Source organism: Protopterus annectens, chromosome 6.part0, assembly GCF_019279795.1.
Source record: "Protopterus annectens isolate FY-2018-M chromosome 6.part0, PAN1.0, whole genome shotgun sequence".
NCBI classification, from domain to species: Eukaryota; Metazoa; Chordata; order Ceratodontiformes; family Protopteridae; genus Protopterus; species Protopterus annectens.
In genome coordinates this window covers 455,625,160-455,641,762 of record NC_056737.1, presented here as the reverse complement: position 1 = coordinate 455,641,762, position 16,603 = coordinate 455,625,160, and the positions used below count along the sequence as shown (strand labels likewise).

General features: G+C 45.9%; 1 protein-coding gene across 1 annotated transcript in view; it reads right to left on the bottom strand.

Moving 5' to 3' along the window:
- The window catches only part of KNL1 (kinetochore scaffold 1), a 289,758-nt gene that overhangs the window by 250,637 nt on the left and 22,518 nt on the right, over positions 1-16,603 (bottom strand). The window contains exons 2-3 of the mRNA XM_044073731.1: positions 16,044-16,144; positions 2,852-2,920 (exon numbers count right to left, since the gene is read on the bottom strand). Of these exons, the coding sequence (XP_043929666.1) occupies positions 2,852-2,920; positions 16,044-16,144 (170 nt within the window). The remainder of the gene's footprint in view (positions 1-2,851; positions 2,921-16,043; positions 16,145-16,603) is intronic.

Sequence of the window (16,603 nt, the reverse complement as noted above, 5' to 3'; positions counted from 1 at the left end):
GCAGGTGGGTTGGTGTGACTGAGCAAGATGCAGAGGACAAGAAGAAATGGAAACAGATGATCTACTGTGGCGACCCGTAATGGGAGTAGCCGAAAGAAGAAGAATATAATTGCATTTTATATGCCAAACATATGACCATACACTTTCTAAAAAGGCAGGTTTGGTTAGGTGATGAAGTTTTGAGAACTCTTCAGATCGATCCCCACTCACTGAATGCAGATCATCAAATTCACCACCATCAACCAGTTTTCTATAACTCAATGGATGAGAGCTGATCATGGGACCTGTCATTCTGGCAGAGGTGACATACCTGGGGTGTGTCCTGGTTGTGGTAGCCCTGTGGAGAATGGAGAAACAGAAACCATGAAGAGGGCCTGAAGTAAGCACCACATAATAAACTGATTAAAAAATATGAACATCCACTTTAGATCACACAGACAGGTGCTAATAGTTAACACTACATAACTGGCCAAGTGGAAATATAAACTTAATTTTAAAGTGCACATTTTGTTTAAACCATCTTTCTGATAGTGAGTTGACTAAATCACTTTGTGATACATAAATCAACAGATAAAATTCAGTCTCTAATGAATAAAAGTGCCTATCTTACTTTTCTTCCTGCTTGCATGAACTTTATATGATTTTTTTTCCTAATATTAGATTACTTGTTATATGATTTTACTTTGTGCATGTTTAAATACTATGTAACTGTATATTGTAATAACTATTTATTACCATTACTGTTTGGCTTATTGTAGGGGTGGCCACGGTGGTGCAGCAGTTAGCATTGCCACCTCACAGCAAGAGGTTCCCTGGTTCGATTCTCAGCTGGGGTGCCTTCTGTGCGGAGTGTACATGTCCTCCCTGTGGTCGTGTGGGTTTCCTCCGGGTGCTCCTGTTTCCTCCCACATCCCAAAGGCATTCAGTAGGTGGATTGGATACACTAAATTGGCACTATGTGTGAGTGTGTGCATGTGTGTGTGCCTTCTGTGGAAGGTTGGGAGCCGGGCTGGCAACTTGACACTGTAAAACTCCACTGCCAATCATCAGCGGACAGATGATCCACTGTGGCGACCCCTAACCGGGAAAAGCCGAAAGAAGAACAACTGTTTGGCTTATTGTCCATTGCTTTTTGCTTTTGGAGCTTTTCTCCCCGGGCCTCCACTGAAAATGGGGTTGTTAGCCCAGCTGAACTATCCCAGTAAACAAATGTAACTAACTAAATAAATAAATATATATATAAATTATATAATACAGTCAGAACATAAGTATATGAAGAGACATTTCTGCAGCATTACGAGTCTATTCTAAAATGCCAATTTTTAGCATTTTTCTTCATAGCAATAATACAAGTGTGTGTAGTTCCATGTTTTTTTTTTCTTTCTTTTTAACACAGCACACAGAGATTAGCTGCCACATACATACAGCTGTTGTAACATCCCAGGGAACATAAAAATTAGGAAGCTGTTGACACATATAGGGACAAAAAAAATTAGGTACCATTTAGTATACGTTTTATGCAAACTTTACATATTGTACCCGTAATATTGTATTTTGCACATCAGTTATCTACTGCATGCCATAATCCTCTGTTGTGATGCCATAGTAGAACCCCATAAAACAAACCATAACTCGTACAACAGTATTACATTTTCAAGCAAATATAAACTCAATACAATGGATGCAGTCTTGTCCAATTCAATCCCTGAAATAAAACAGCACAGTAGGAGAACTTTGTTTCTAGGATGAAACAAAAGTTAAACTCTGTTATTCTGGTAAACATACATTAATGTACAATGCCTTTTAACACTCTCTCATTTTCCTGAGATTTGTCTTCTCTTAAAGAAATCACCCACAAACTGAAAAAGCAAATGTATTTCATTAAATCTTGATTTTTTTGCAATACTTATCTGTCCTATTACAAGCCGTTTATTATTATTTTATAATGTTATCCCTCCATAGGACATGAATTAGGTTGACATGTTTTCTTTCGGCTTTTCCCGGTTAGGGGTCGCCACAGCGGAACTCCGGTCTGCTAATGAATGGCAGTCAATTTTTACGATGCAAAGGTGCCAGCCCGACACCCAACCTTCAACAAAGGCTCGCCCATTCACACATGTCTTTCAAACGCCACTCGACCGCGGGGAGGACATGCAGACTCCACACAGAAGGTGTTCCAGCCGAGAATCGAACCGGAGAACCTCTTGCTGTGAGGTGACAACGCTAGTGGCTGCACCACCGCAGCTTCATGAATTAGGCTGCCATAATGTTTTTAATTTTTATTTTTCCTTTTTTTTCACTATACATTCCATTGTGTGCTCAAAAATATAATTTCAAGCAGTTTGCCTATGTGAGCAATTTCAGACAGTGCTGCGAATCACTGTCTTCTTAGACAGTCTCTGGAGAGATTATCTTTGCCTTTGACTTTCACTACGTGAAGTTGCCTCTCATTCCTGTTGGCTGAACTGCTCAGTCATCTGTGAGGGGACAGTTCACAGCCGTGACAATAACAGACTTCAATTAATTAATATTAAATCTACACTACAGATTAATATATGTCATGAAGGTAGAGACAACATTTCTACTTAAAAAATGGTGGGCTAATGGGTGCCTGGTGCTACTAACAGTTAAACAGTGTTTAGCTAAACCAAGCTGTTACTAAAGAAAAAATACTTGCCTGTGTGATGCAAACGAACTGAGAAGATTAATTTGCTTTAAGGACATCTAATATGGAATATATAAACAAAATAAACCATCCCTACTATAGGGTTGGGAGGAAATGAAACAGCAATGTGTGTTAAAAGCTGCAGATGGCGGAAATGCAACGAGAGATTACAAAGTTTGTTCTTACCATTCAGCAGCGACTCAAACTTCACATCCAGAATCTTCTTGCAGGGTTTGTCACAAAATTCAGCATTACCTGTTTAAGAGTAAATTATCATTTAGAAAACATTTCCACTTACACATACAAATCTTGTAACACAAAATATACATAGATGTAGTTTTCACCAAGCAGAAGGAACATCTTATTCAAAACTGAACCATACACAGCACTGTGTACCTCAAGGTTTAAATAGTAAAGACAGGCACTAAAAGCTACGATCATGTGGTTTAAAAATGTACTTTACTTACTCGTGTGTTAATTAGGCAAGCCTAATAACCATATATGACTGACACTTCAAAGGTGGCTTGGGAGCACAGTGGCCTGGCTAATTGACATGTTCAAAGCTGTACAGTACACAAAAGACAATGACGGAACAAAATAGCAGTTATATACTTACCATAACCTGGCATCTGTGTTATCCTGTTTCATTCTTCCTCATAATTGGGTCTTGGATTTGACAACAGATCCAATCCGGCACTACACAAGACATAGATCCAAAGCTCAAGCTCCTCCCTCTCCCATAATCCCCCTTCTGCATTCTAACCCTCAGATCGAGTTTGCCGTAGTTACTCCCTAGAATGTATACCTGAAGCTTTAAGGCAAGGGAACTCAACCCAGGAGCCTAAGGATTCCCGCTTCGTCAGATCCTCCTAGAGCACGGAAGGTAGGCAGGAAGTGGGGAATAATGAAATTGGAATACACCGATGCCAAGTTACGGTAAGTATATACCTGCTAATCTGATGTTATCCATTTCATTACTCCTCACAACAGGGTCAGAATCCCCAGCTACAAGAGTATCCTGGGTGGCCCTATGGAAGGATGTGCCTGAGCACAGTGGAACCAAAGGATGCCCTGTTTCTGGAAACTATCTAATTTGTAATGAGAAATCAAGGTGTGCGGAGTGGACCAAGTGGCTGCAGCACATATGTCATCTATAGACACCCTAATAGAGAAGGCTGACGAGGTAGCAAATGAATAGAGAGAGTGAGCACTAGGTGTGGACACAACTCTAAGCCTCTGAGAGACTAAATGGTGGGAACTACAGTTTGAAATCCATTTGGAAACTGTTACCTTACACACTGCTTGACCACATCTATTCAGAGAAAAGGCTACAAACAACTGATCAGGTTTCTGGAAAGCTTTGGTCCTGTGCAAGTAAAATTTTAATTGCCTATGTTCATCTGGTGTATGGAGGAGGTATTCGCCATTATTGGAATGATTTGGAAAAAAAACAGGTAACTGAATAGAATGGTTGATATTAGCGTCAGTGGCTACCTTGGGCATGAAGGAAGCATTAATTCTAAATGTCACACTATTTGTGAAAATTGATACATGGAGGTTTGGATGACAAAGCCTGCAACTCTTGAGACCCTCTCTGCTGAAGTTATGGGCACAAGAACGTCTGTCTTCCAGGACAAGAGCTTAATATGACAGGAATGAGCCGGCTTGAATGAACTTTGAGTCAGAGACTGCAACACCATAGTCAAAACCCAAGGAGGAGAAGGATCTTTGACAGGGGGCCTGAAGAGAAATGGACCTTTCATAAAGGCCTTGCATAGTTTGGAGGAAAAGGCAGGCTCCCTACTAAAATGAAAATTGAAAATGACTGCCAACTGTAGCTTTATGGTAGAGTAACTGGCTCCGTCTTGATAAAGAGATGATAAAAACAGAAGAATAACTGAAAATAGGGTAGAGAAGGGGTCAAGATTTCTTTCAGCAGCCCAAAGGGAAAACAGTTTCCACTTACTGTTACATAGTTTTGTTGATGATGGTTTCAGAGAGGCAAGAATACATTTCTTAACAGGGAAAGCCAACCTGGAGTATCACTGGAAGTGGAGAAACCATGCAGAGGCTCGGCGGTTTCAGCTTTGAGGGACGATAGATGATGAGATCCGGTGTGGGATCTAGTATTTATGGAGGATATTTCAGATGAGACCGTAGGAAGGGAAACAACTGACGAGGTCAGAAAGGGGCAATAAGGATCATGGGACACTTCAGTCTCTGGGCTTTTTGTGGTACCTTGGGGATCAACGGGATCAGTGGATACACATAAAGGAGACCTGGAGGCCAATTGTGGACTAGTGTCTCCCTCTGGGACTTCCCCTCTGTAGTGATCTGGGCAAAGTACCTGCTGCATTTATTGTTCATTGAGGATGCAAAGAGGTTGCAGCAAGGCTGGCCCCTTTGACCATCTGTGATGCCACTGATGGATTCAGGGACCACTTGTGCAGGCTCAAGATGTACCTGTTGAGTCTGTCTGCCAACACGTTGGACTCCCTGGGTATGTACACTGCAAAAAGAAAGCAACTGAAAGGAATCGCCCATTCCCACACATTCATGGCCTCTCTGCACAGCACATAAGAATGCATTTCCTCCTGCTTGTTAATGTACCAGACCACTGACATGTCTGTATGAACTGCAATCATCCCCATTGGAAGGCAATCCTGAAACTTGCAATGTCAGCAGGTCTGCTGTCATCTCTAGAACATTTATGTGCAACTTGGTCTCTGTAGGGGACCACGTGCTTTGGACTGTTCTGCCCTGAAAATGCCCCACTCCAACCCTAGCAGGGAAGGGGAAGAGAAAAAGGTTTGCCTCAGAAGAGATCCTCTGAAAGAAGCCACCACTGAAGATGTCATCTGCAAATGGGTTACCAGTTGTATCAGTACAGAAATAGGATGATAGGGAGTGAACCTTTGGACTGCTAGTGCCCACTGGAGTACTCACATGCAATATCTCACCAGCGGTACAAGGGGAATAGTTTCTGACTTGGACCCCAGAGCCTCGAGAATGAGATATACGCCTGTGGCGACAGGACCTCTAAAATCATCTTGACCTGCTGCCTGAGTACATCCACTCTCTGAGGGGGCAAAGCGTCATTTTCTGTCACTGTATTGAGATGGGTTCCTATAACTCCAAACTTTGCACAGGAGTCAGTTTTCCTTGGCCACATTGATTGTAACACCCAACTAGTTGAAGGTCTCCTAAAGGTACTGTGTCGCTAATGTCCTTTGATGCCTTGTGGGTGCCGTGAGAAGCCAATCATCCAGGTACAGAAAGACCTGGAATCCCAGCAGTCTCAAGTGAGCTGTGACCATTGCCAAGCATTTGATAAACACCGGGGGGGCTGTGGTGAGTACACAGGGCAGGGATCTGAACTGAAAATGATTGGCTCCCAGCTGGAAGCACAGATGCCTCCTGGAGCACCTGTCTATCTTGATGTGATTGTAGGCATCTTGGAGGTCTACGGAGTACATTCACTCATCCTTGAGCAAAAGCAGCAGGATGGACTAAACAGTGACCATCTGGAACTTCAACTTCTTGAAAGAAAGATTCAACTTGCTGAGGTCTAAAATCGGATGCAGGTCCCTGGTCTTTATTGGCATCAAAAAGAAGCAAGAATAAGTTCAGGACCCTCTTTGCCCTGCTGGGACCTCCTGGATAGCTCTTTTTCTATAAGTTTTAGAACATCTCTTTGGGCCAGTTCTCTCTCTCTCTCTCTATGACTAGGTGGCGTGTCAGAGAACTCTCCTGGGACTTGGAGGTGGCTAGGAAAAGGGAATGTAATAACCCCTGGATATGATACTGAGCACCCACAGATCATTCATTATGGCTGTCCAAGCTTTTGGGTGAAGGGAGAACTGACCCCGCCTGCATCCAAGGCAGGAGAGTTGGGCAATTCCTCAGGGGCGCTGAAATTTTTCTCAGAGAATGGTTCTCAGAATCCCTGGTTCTGTAGACCCCCTATACCTCTGGGGTGGTGTCTGCCACTGAACCCTCTTCCCCTGCCTCTGGAAAAGGAATCCTCAGGAGCTTCCTGGAAGGAACTCTACGATGTTCGGAATTAGAAGTTATGTACTCACCATAACGTTCCATCTGAGTAGGTGACTTCATTTGGATGCAACCTGTGGGTATCGGATCCGACCTCGGATCCGAGCCACATTCAAAAGCTTAGGCTCCGAGCTCCTAGCTCCTCCCTCTTACCCATAACCCCTTGCCAAGCCCTGACTGACCTCAGATTGAGTTTGCCTAAATAATACTGACTACAGTACATGAACAAAGCATAAATACTCGCTCTATAAAGGTCAGGGGATGGTTCCATAGTTGCATCAAATGAAGTCACCTACTCAGATGGAACGTTATGGTGAGTACATAACTTCTAAATCTGAAGTAGGCAGACTTCATTTGTTGGGACAGAGTCCCCAGCTACCTGAATCTTGGGCAGCCGTCATGGAAGGATGTTCCGGAGCACCGCTGAGCCAAAGGATGCTCTTCGCCTGGAAACATCATCCACTTTATAATGAGAAATAAAGGTATGAGGGTATAGCTGCTGCAGCAGATATCATCCAATGACACACGGGACTTAAAGGCGGCTGACGTGGAAACTGCCCTAGTAGAATGAGCCGTAACTCTCTGAGGAGCAGGTCTACCTGAAGTGTCATAAGCCTGCAGAATACAATTAGCAATCCACCTAGATAGTGTGACTTTAGACACTGCTTTACCCAAAGCAAATTTACAGGGGAGACGAACAGCTGATCTGATTGCCTGTGACCAGCTGTTCTGTGAATGTAAAACAAAAATGCCTATGAACATCCAAGGAATGCAATTTGTATTCTCCTTTGTTTGAGTACTTGGGAAAAAACACAGGTAAATTGATAGATTGGTTGATATTAGATTCTGAAGAGACTTTCGAAGAAAAGATGGATTGGTCCTGAGGCACACCCTTATCTGGAAAGAAAAAGCGGGCTTGACGGCATAGAGCCTGAAGTTCAGACACTCTTCTGGCTGAAGTGATAGCTACTAAGAAGGCAGTCTTCAGGAAAGGTACTTTAGGTCTGTAGAAGCTGCAGGCTAAGGTGGTACAATCTCCTTGACTGGAGGCCTCAACAAAAAATCCCTTTGAGAAAGGTTTTGCACAATTTAGCGTCATGAGGAGCTGTCTCATGACCAATATGATAATGCAAGATGGCTGCCAATTGTACCTTAATCGTGGAAGAACTTGCCCCTTGATGAAAGAGGTCTGTTAAAAATCCAGCACTGCTGACATAGGTGCTGAGAAAGGATCCAAAGTTCTCTGAACGCCCAAATAGAGAATCTCTTCCATTTACTCCGATAAACCTGCCTGGTGGAAGGTTTATGAGCTGCCACTAAAATGGCCTTGACCGGGTGACAGATACCGGAGTCCTAATCAAGGATGGAACTGGAGCAGCCAAGCTGTCAATTTCAGGGTCGTAGATTGGGAACCGACATTCCCAGAGGGTGGGAGATGAGATCTGGAATCGGATCCAGAATCCAGGGTGGATTGATTTTGTGAGACCACACAAAACAAGTTTAAACTGATGTAGAAACGGGCAATGAGAATCATTCTGCTCCCCAAACTGTTGGCTTTCTGCATCAGAGGTAGTGGAGGGTAGGCATAGGGAAGGAGGCCAAGCATAAGAAATTGTCGCATTTGGCGTTTGAGGGAGAGGCAAAAGATCGCAACAGGGTTGCCCCAAGCGAAAAATCTTCTTCGCTACCTGAGGATTGAGGGTGAAAGAATGGATGTTGGATTTTTCGAAATATGCGTTGCTACCAGAAAGCGTTTGGTGGAAATTGCCCATTCCCAGACTCTCATGGCCTCGGACAAAGGGATAGGACCTGGTTCCTCCCTGTTTGTTGATGTACCAGACTACCATGTTGTCTGTCTGAATGTAATAGTCCCTGAAGGAAGAGCGTGGTGAAGTGCTGGCGCTAGAGACACCGCCCTCATTTCAGGACATTTATATGCACGACGTCTCTGTGGGGTTCCATGCCTTGGACAATCTTTCCCAGAATGCCCCCACCCGAGGCAAGAAGCGTCCGTGGTCACTGTGGCTCGGGAAATGCAGCACAAAGTCTCCCTGTCAGGGGCTCCGGAGAAAGAAGCCACCAAAGAAGGAATTTTGCACTTTTGCTGACCCGCATCGGAGTGTTGAGAGAGGAACTGAGGGGACCACTGAACCTGAGCGGTCCATTGAAGAACCCGCATGCGTGGCGTGCATGAATAAGCGGGATAGCTGCCGCCATCGAACCTAGGGCCCTCAGGACCGAAGCTGCAGTCGGAAATGGTTGCAGGACCGCTGCTACATGACACTTCAGGTTGGCAATTCTGTCTGGAGTGAGGAAGGCTCGCATTGACCTGGTGTTTAGCCTTCCTCCTATGAAATCTATAACTTGTGTGGGGTGCAGTAAAGATTTCTCCCAGTTGACAGTGATGCTCAACCTTGGGGGCTAGTCGAAGAAAGTAGTCCCTGGCTGAGCACAGAAGATGCCTTGATGATGCCGGAAAGACCTGTAATCCCTGGAGCCTCAGGTGGGCCGCTACAACAGCTAAGACCTTGGTGAACACCCTGGGGGCTGAGGTGAGACCAAAGGGAAGGACCCTGAACTGATAATGACTGGCTCCCAGCGCGAAGAAACCTCCTGGACCGTTTGTCCATGCGAATGTGGTGCAGCGTCCTTGAGGTCGATGGAGCACATCCAGTCGTTCTCCCTCAAGAGGGAGTATAGATTGAAGGGTGACCATCTGGAACTTTTGCTTGGTTACTGACAGGTTCAGCAGGGAAAGATCTAAGATCGGTCTTAAGTCCCCGTTCTTTGGCACTAAAAAGAACCTGGAGTAAAACCCTGACCCGGTTTGATCTGGGGACGTGCTGGATAGCTCTTTTCTAGCAGCTGTCCGATTGCTGCCTCCCTTTGGTCGGGTGGAACATCTGGGAGGCTGCGAGATCTGGGAACCTTGTACAGGGAATTGTATAACCTCTGGATATCACAAGCACCCAACGGTCTGTTGTGATGGACTCCCAAGAAGTCAGGTGCCTCGCCCCCGACTGCCTCCAGAGACGGACAGCCGGGCAACCCTTCAGGGCTGCTGCGTGGGTCTATCAGAGAAAGGTTCTCTGGACCCAAAGTTGCTAGGAGCCCCCTGCCTCTAGGGGCTGACCTCCCGTCCTCCTCTGCCAGGAAGGACTGGTTATCCGGAGCAGGTTGGGACTGCTCGATTTCCGGAACCACATCTTCTTCTGTCCCTTTTGGTTCTTAGAAGGACCTCTGGGGAGCTGAGAAGCGGACTCGACAGACGGCGTCTTCCCTCCCTTTCTCGCTCTGGACTAATGTTTCGCGAACAGTTTTGCCAAACAAGGCAGAACCATCGCATTTCGAAGGTCGCCTTGAAGGGCTCTGCGAAATCACAGTGGCGGAGCCAGGCCTGTCGCCTCATGACTAGGCCTGCTCCGCTGCAGCCAGCAGCTCCCTCAGTAGCGTGAGAAAGCAGCCGCATAGATGTATTGAAACTGACCTAAGAGTGGCCATTCGGGTGGAGTATACCTGTTTATCCTCACTGACATGGACTCTGGGGAGATGCAGTGTATTCTTTAATCAGATCCCGCTGCATCCTGATGTGTGCGTGCCATGTAGTTCCAGCCCCAAAGAGAAGGTTGCTGAACTGAAACTCAGCGCTTCAATCAATGAGCCATCAGGGGACTCTTGCCCGCTTCGTCCCCAATGCAACCATCTGGACTCCTTGCGGAGGATGCATAGAGGGACTCTCCTGGGCCAATTCCTCTTAGTGGCTGCAGCCATCATCATGGCATCTACTGGGGCCTTTGCTCCAGTGAGTGCGTGGGAGCGGAGGAAAGGACGGTCAGGGGGGCTTGGGTACAGGCTCAACGGTGTCCGGATCCTTCACGCTCTGATGGATATAAGGTCCACCAGAGGGTCGGCAGGAGGACACCCAAGAGGTAGATGGGCCCCTCGAATGCCTCCAAGAACACAGACTCGTCTGAGGAGGCCTTGGGGGCAGACCACCCCCTGATCCTCAACATTTCCATAATGTCTCCAAATGAGGCGTCTTCAGGGGCTGACCTTGGGAGCCCTCCCTTCATCAAGTTTGTGTCTTCGGACTCGGGAGTCCATGTGCCTTCTTTGCACTTACGCTTCGGTACTTCTTCTGTTCGAGGAGTACTGTTCCGCAGGTGGTTGATCCAAGGGAACTACTTGGGACATCGAGGGAGGCTGTCCCTGGGACCGGCTGGTGGGCGGGATGGAGCCGTGGCAGGGACCGGGGTCCGGTAGTCCTCAACAGTGCCCTTTCCACTACGTCGAAGGCAGAGGGGGAGAACAACCCTGACCCCCCCCCACTTTCGGGTCCGGCCGACCGATCGGAGATCGAGCAGAGGCAGCCGGGCCCGAGGGCAGGTGTGCTCGACCACTCAGACGGAGATACCTCCAGCTCCTGGACCCGGAGGCTGGTCGATCTCCCGTCGGGTCAACCACGAGCCACGGGCCGGACCCGGTCCAGGCGGATCGGGCCGGGCAGCAGGATCCGGATCGAGACCCGGTGTACTCCGGCCTGGAAGCGGAGAATGAAGCCAACTCAACTCCACCCGAGGCTCGGTCCTCGGCTCCGAGAGCGAGGAGTCCAAGTACCGAAGCACTCAAGGGATGGGGCGGATCACCTATCGGATCCGACACACCCGGATCCAACTCTGCCCGGCGCCGACAGCTCCGAACCCATGGTATGGGAGAAGGAGAAGAGAGCAAAAAAAAAGGGGTGAAGCCCCTCCCGGATGGGGGCTGAGCACTCCCATTTGCATTTGGGCCTGGATGAATTTCCTCATCATCCGGTCCATATCTGCTTCACTCATAGAGAATGTGGATCTGGTGGAAGCCACGAAGCGGACCTAGAGAGCCGCCTTGGGGACCTCGCTGAGCCTCCTCCTCCTCGGGCCCAGGAGAGCCGAGGGAGTGGAGCCGAGGAGGAAAGCTAGAAGGCACAGGGGCCAGATGGGCTGGAGGCAGGAACTGAGGTTTCGCTCTCCGTTTGCCTGTGCCTCCCTGTGCCTCTCCTTCTTCTCTCTCCCTAGAAGACTCTCTCCCTCCGGCATCTTAGAGGGAGGTTGAGTCCCAGCCGGAGGAGGAGAGCCCACAGCAACTGCTTGCTGAGTAGAAGGGCGGTATCTGGAGGAGAAGTCCCGCCAGCACCAGCCGACCTCGCTCGGGGTTGAACCCTGCACAAATGGTACAACCAGATGACAGGTGTTCAACCCCAAAAGATGACGAACGAGTGTGGCCATCTGCTGGAGACAGCTTATGGCCACACTCGGTACATTTAGAGAATACAGCCTTATGGGCTTCAGACATGTTAAACCCTAACAGGCCTCAAACAAACACACACACACAAACAAACAAAAAACCGAGAAAAGTTTAAAATAAAGAGAGGAAAGCCTAACACAATCAATTCTAACTAATAAAATTAAAAAAGTTAAGGTTGTTGAAAATTTTTCTGTCAAAAACAACTTATCTCCACTAGGAGCTCAGGAATCCGTCGCAACTTGAAAGCGGCAAAGCGAATTAAGCGTCCAAATCTGAGGTCAGTCAGGGCTTGGCAAGGGGTTATGGGTAAGAGGGAGGAGCTAGGAGCTTGGAGCCTAAGCTTTTGAAATGCCGGCTCGGATCCGAGGTCGGATCAGATACCCACAGGTTGCAGACAAATGAAGTCTGCCTACTTCAGATCCAAAGTTTCTTACCTCCCTGTTGGCTCTTTTTTTATACCTACTGCCAAAGTCTTCCCTTCCTGCTTACTCAGTGTCAAAGACTTCTTGACTGATGGTCCAAAAAGCAAGGAACCATCAAAGGGGGCATTTGTGAAAGACAGGTTGAAGGGTTCCACAAACCCGCACAACCGCATCTACGCATGATGCCTCAAGGCAATGCCTGCACCGGCCGCACGAGCGGTACCCTCAGCAGCATTAGAGATTAACCTCAATGAGGAGTTGGACAAGAGAGGATAGAGTGGTGAGCTGGAGAGAGACCTCTTTGAGGTTCTCCGCAGACATCGACTCTGAAAGAGAGTTGGTTAGTTCAGCAACCATGTCTCTTCTGAGGAGGGTAAACTGTGCTAAATAGTTAAGAGTTCTCCATCCAAATGTGACTGAGGCATAGATGCACTTCCCATGTCTATCGCCCTACACTCCCTGTTTCAGGGGATGGATGGTGGAACTCTGTTCAGGTAGCTCCTTTCTGGTGGCCATGGCAACCACAATGGCATCAACTGAACACCTTTGCTCCAATGCATCCTATCAGAAGGGGGACTCAAACTTGTCAGCCTTCCTGAGGACCAGTTTCACGATGTCAGGTTCCTTTCATTCCCTGCATAAAATAGGGTCAATGAGCTTGTCTACAGGGGGAGGCAGGGGGATCAGGGGGCACCCAGGAAGTAGATGTGCCTGCCTGGAAAGCCTTCAGGAACACAGATTCCTCCAAAAAAAAGGGGAGGGGGGGTTGGGAAGACCATCCGCCTTTGTGTTTCAACAGTTCTAAAACATCTCCAACAGAAATGCTGTCTGGCGTTGAGCTGGGGGACACCCCCCGCCCCTCATCAAAATCTGTGTCCTCTGTGAGGGACTCCATGGATGAGTCCAAGTGCCTCCTCTTGCAATTTCACTTCTGTGGCACCTCCTCTGTGTGGGGCTCAGGGGAGGACTCAGAGGAGAGGGGAACCCATTGGGGGTTAGATGCTGCTTGAAGGCTACCTTGGGACAACTGGACCTGGACAGGATGGATGGGCTCAGGGCTCAGAATATTGATGGGCTGGGATGGCCCAGGTAGAGGGGAAGATGCTGCTCCAGACCGGGAGCAAGTTCACTCTGTCTCCTGAAAGGCTAATGGACTCGAGGAAACTTCCTCCCTGTCCCTGGGAGTCAAGACCGTTTAGGAAGAAGGAACAAAGTACAGTTGTGTACACTTACCATAAATGTAGATGTTCGAGTCTATTCACTGTTGCAGTCATTACATTTGGGTAATCTGCTGGCAGGTTGCCCTCAGTCGGCCTGAATAACAAAGTCTTGGGTTTTGCGTCGGTTGCTGTCTCCTCTTCCATGACGTCAGGTCGTCAGGGGTATAAAACATGCAGCCGATGCCATTTTAATCAGTCTTTCTTGCCGCGCGGTGCCCGAAACAAAAGAAGTTCACATGTGCCGGTCGACCGACTCCTGAAATTTTCATTTTCGAGTTTCAGAACTGAAGTCTTCAAACTAAAGCTAAGTACCCCGCTGGGGAAACTTTTTCTTGCTCCTTACCGATGTCAGTAAAAGTTAATAATTGCATTACTTGTGGTAAGCAAATATCTCATAAGGATTTTCATTTGTACTGTATACCTTGCCTAGGCCCTGATCATAATGTGCCTTGCTGTCGGTTTTGTGCTAAATTTAACCAAAGCACTATTAAGCGTCGGTATATTTTTGCTTCAAAATATTTTGGTTCAAGATTTAACTACCCTGAAATGTCAGTTAGCAATCTCAGGCCACTATGCCTAAAAACCAAATGATCAAAATGGCTGAGGATTTAATTACCTTGATCAGGGGTCTCCCCCCCCCCCGCTAAGAGGCCTAGGCAAGGCACTGATGACTGCAATAGTGAAACACCAAGGACATCCAAACCCAGGTCCCAGCCCTCCAGACAGGACTAGTCCCAAGCTGTCGAGGACCGAAGCCCTGAAGTGAAGAGACTGATCCGATAAGCCTGTAACTGATCACCTCCCCAGAGGCCCAGTGCTGACCTCTCAGAGCAGATACCCACTCTGATCCGAAGGCAATGGGATCAAGCTTGTCAGAGACCCTGATGGAGTCAGAAAAGTGTGCATCCTCTGACCCATTAATTCCTCACACCTTGGGTGAACCAGGTCTTGGAATTCTGAAACGTGGAGAACTGGAAAAGGAGAAGTCAACCTTGAGGCTGAAGATCTCGCCAAGCCAGAGCAGGCTGGAGATGCCAAGAGACCCACCTCCATTTGGGCCCCGAGTAAGCTCCTCATCTTATCAAGATATCCAATATAGCCTCCCATATATAAAGAACAATCAAATACATTATAACCAAATGTTCAGCCAATGAAAGTTTCACAAGCTATTTTAAACCAATGAAAACAAGGGAGTTTTAACCCAGATGCAAGTCATTCTTGATTCGCAGTTCAACACTGACATTACAGAAGCAAATTTCCTTTAGGCATTTGTAAGTAAAAAATGCAAAAAACATAGGCTGATCACATCTTATTTGTAAACCACTATCTTCAAGGTATTGCATTAAAATAATAACAGTTATTTTAATGTAATACCTTAAAGATCGTGATATGATCTGCTTATTATTAACTATTAAAATAACATGGATTTAACCCATTTTGTTTTGTTTATACTGTTACTGGTGTTTGTATTTCCTGTGCTTATTTTAATCATAAGTCCACCTATGGAAGAGACCTGTTTTTAGAATGATAAGTTATAACAACCAATCACGTACACCAATTTCTTATTGGCTCGGCTTATGTTTTTTGTATTTTTATTGGCTTGACATACAAATGCCTAGAGGAAATTATTTCTTCTGTGATGTCATTGTTGACTCGCGAATCACGAATGACTCACATTTAGGTTAAAACTCCCTTGTTTTCATTGGTTTAAAATGTCTTGTGAAACTTTCAATGGCTGAACATTTGGTTATAACGTATTTATTTTTCTTTATATATGGGAGGTTCTTTTGGACATCTTGATAAGAACAAATATTTAGGACTGGTTACTTTCTAAGCTTCCTTATTATACAATTAAATACATCTAGTGATTGTGCATTGGTTACTACATTTGGGGGGGAGGTGTCACAGAGCAGCTTTTTATTTGTGTTAATTTTTCCAGTAGTTGATTAATGGCTCTTGATGATGCTGAATGACAAAAGCACTTAGCCGTATTTTACTATAATAAAGTTTTGTTGCGAGTTTCGTCAATCTGGTCGTTTACTATTAGAAGTTAAAAGGACAAAAACTCCTACAACAAACTGGCTGTTTACCATAGCCAAATTCTGTACAAATGTTTAAGAAATATTAATAATGATGTCAGTTAAGCAACAAGACAAAAAAAAAACAAAAAAAAAAAAAAAAAAACAAGCGCTGACTAGAGCAAAGGGTTCAAGTTGGGGGGGGGGGGTCTGCAAGTGTAACAGGAGAAGAAAGTTGCAGCAAAACTTAAAGCATGCCTTCAATAAAAAGTATAGAGAGAAATCAGGTACACTTAGTAATGCAGCAAGCATTTAGTATTGCTTGCCAATACTCTGGAACAACAAAACAGTTTGTTAAACAATTTTTATGACTGATTACACTCACCCAGAGGCTCTCCAAAAAATACTTGAAGTTCAATTGAACCAGAAAGGAATGTGAACAAGGCATGATCATCTTCCCATTCAATAATCTTCCACACAGAGAAGCTGTAAATTAATAAATTAGAGTTAAACTACTGCAATAACATGAGCTACGTTTTGGAGCACAGATACGTTACACTGAGTCCAAATATACGCTTTTCCATTTCAAAACAATATGAATGAGAGTGTCTGTGTTTAAGTATACCTAACATAACATCTTTAAAAAGCATACTTAACCTTAAAAAAGAAAGAAATCAACTAATATCCTACATGAAGTTTATTTCCTCCAACGTCTCAGTAAAACCTTTGCGAAGTAATCAGTGTAGCAGCCATTCATGCCATTTAGACTGCATTCCATTCTCAACAGTGTTACCTCTCCCTATGGAATTCTAAATACCATAATCTCCTTATCTCTTCTTAACAATGCATTGCATGTGCTAGAATGCACTAATGTGGTTACGTCTGCAGCTTCCATATGTATCCTACGATGGTGTAAGTTCTCAGTACTTTGAGACAGAATTCCCT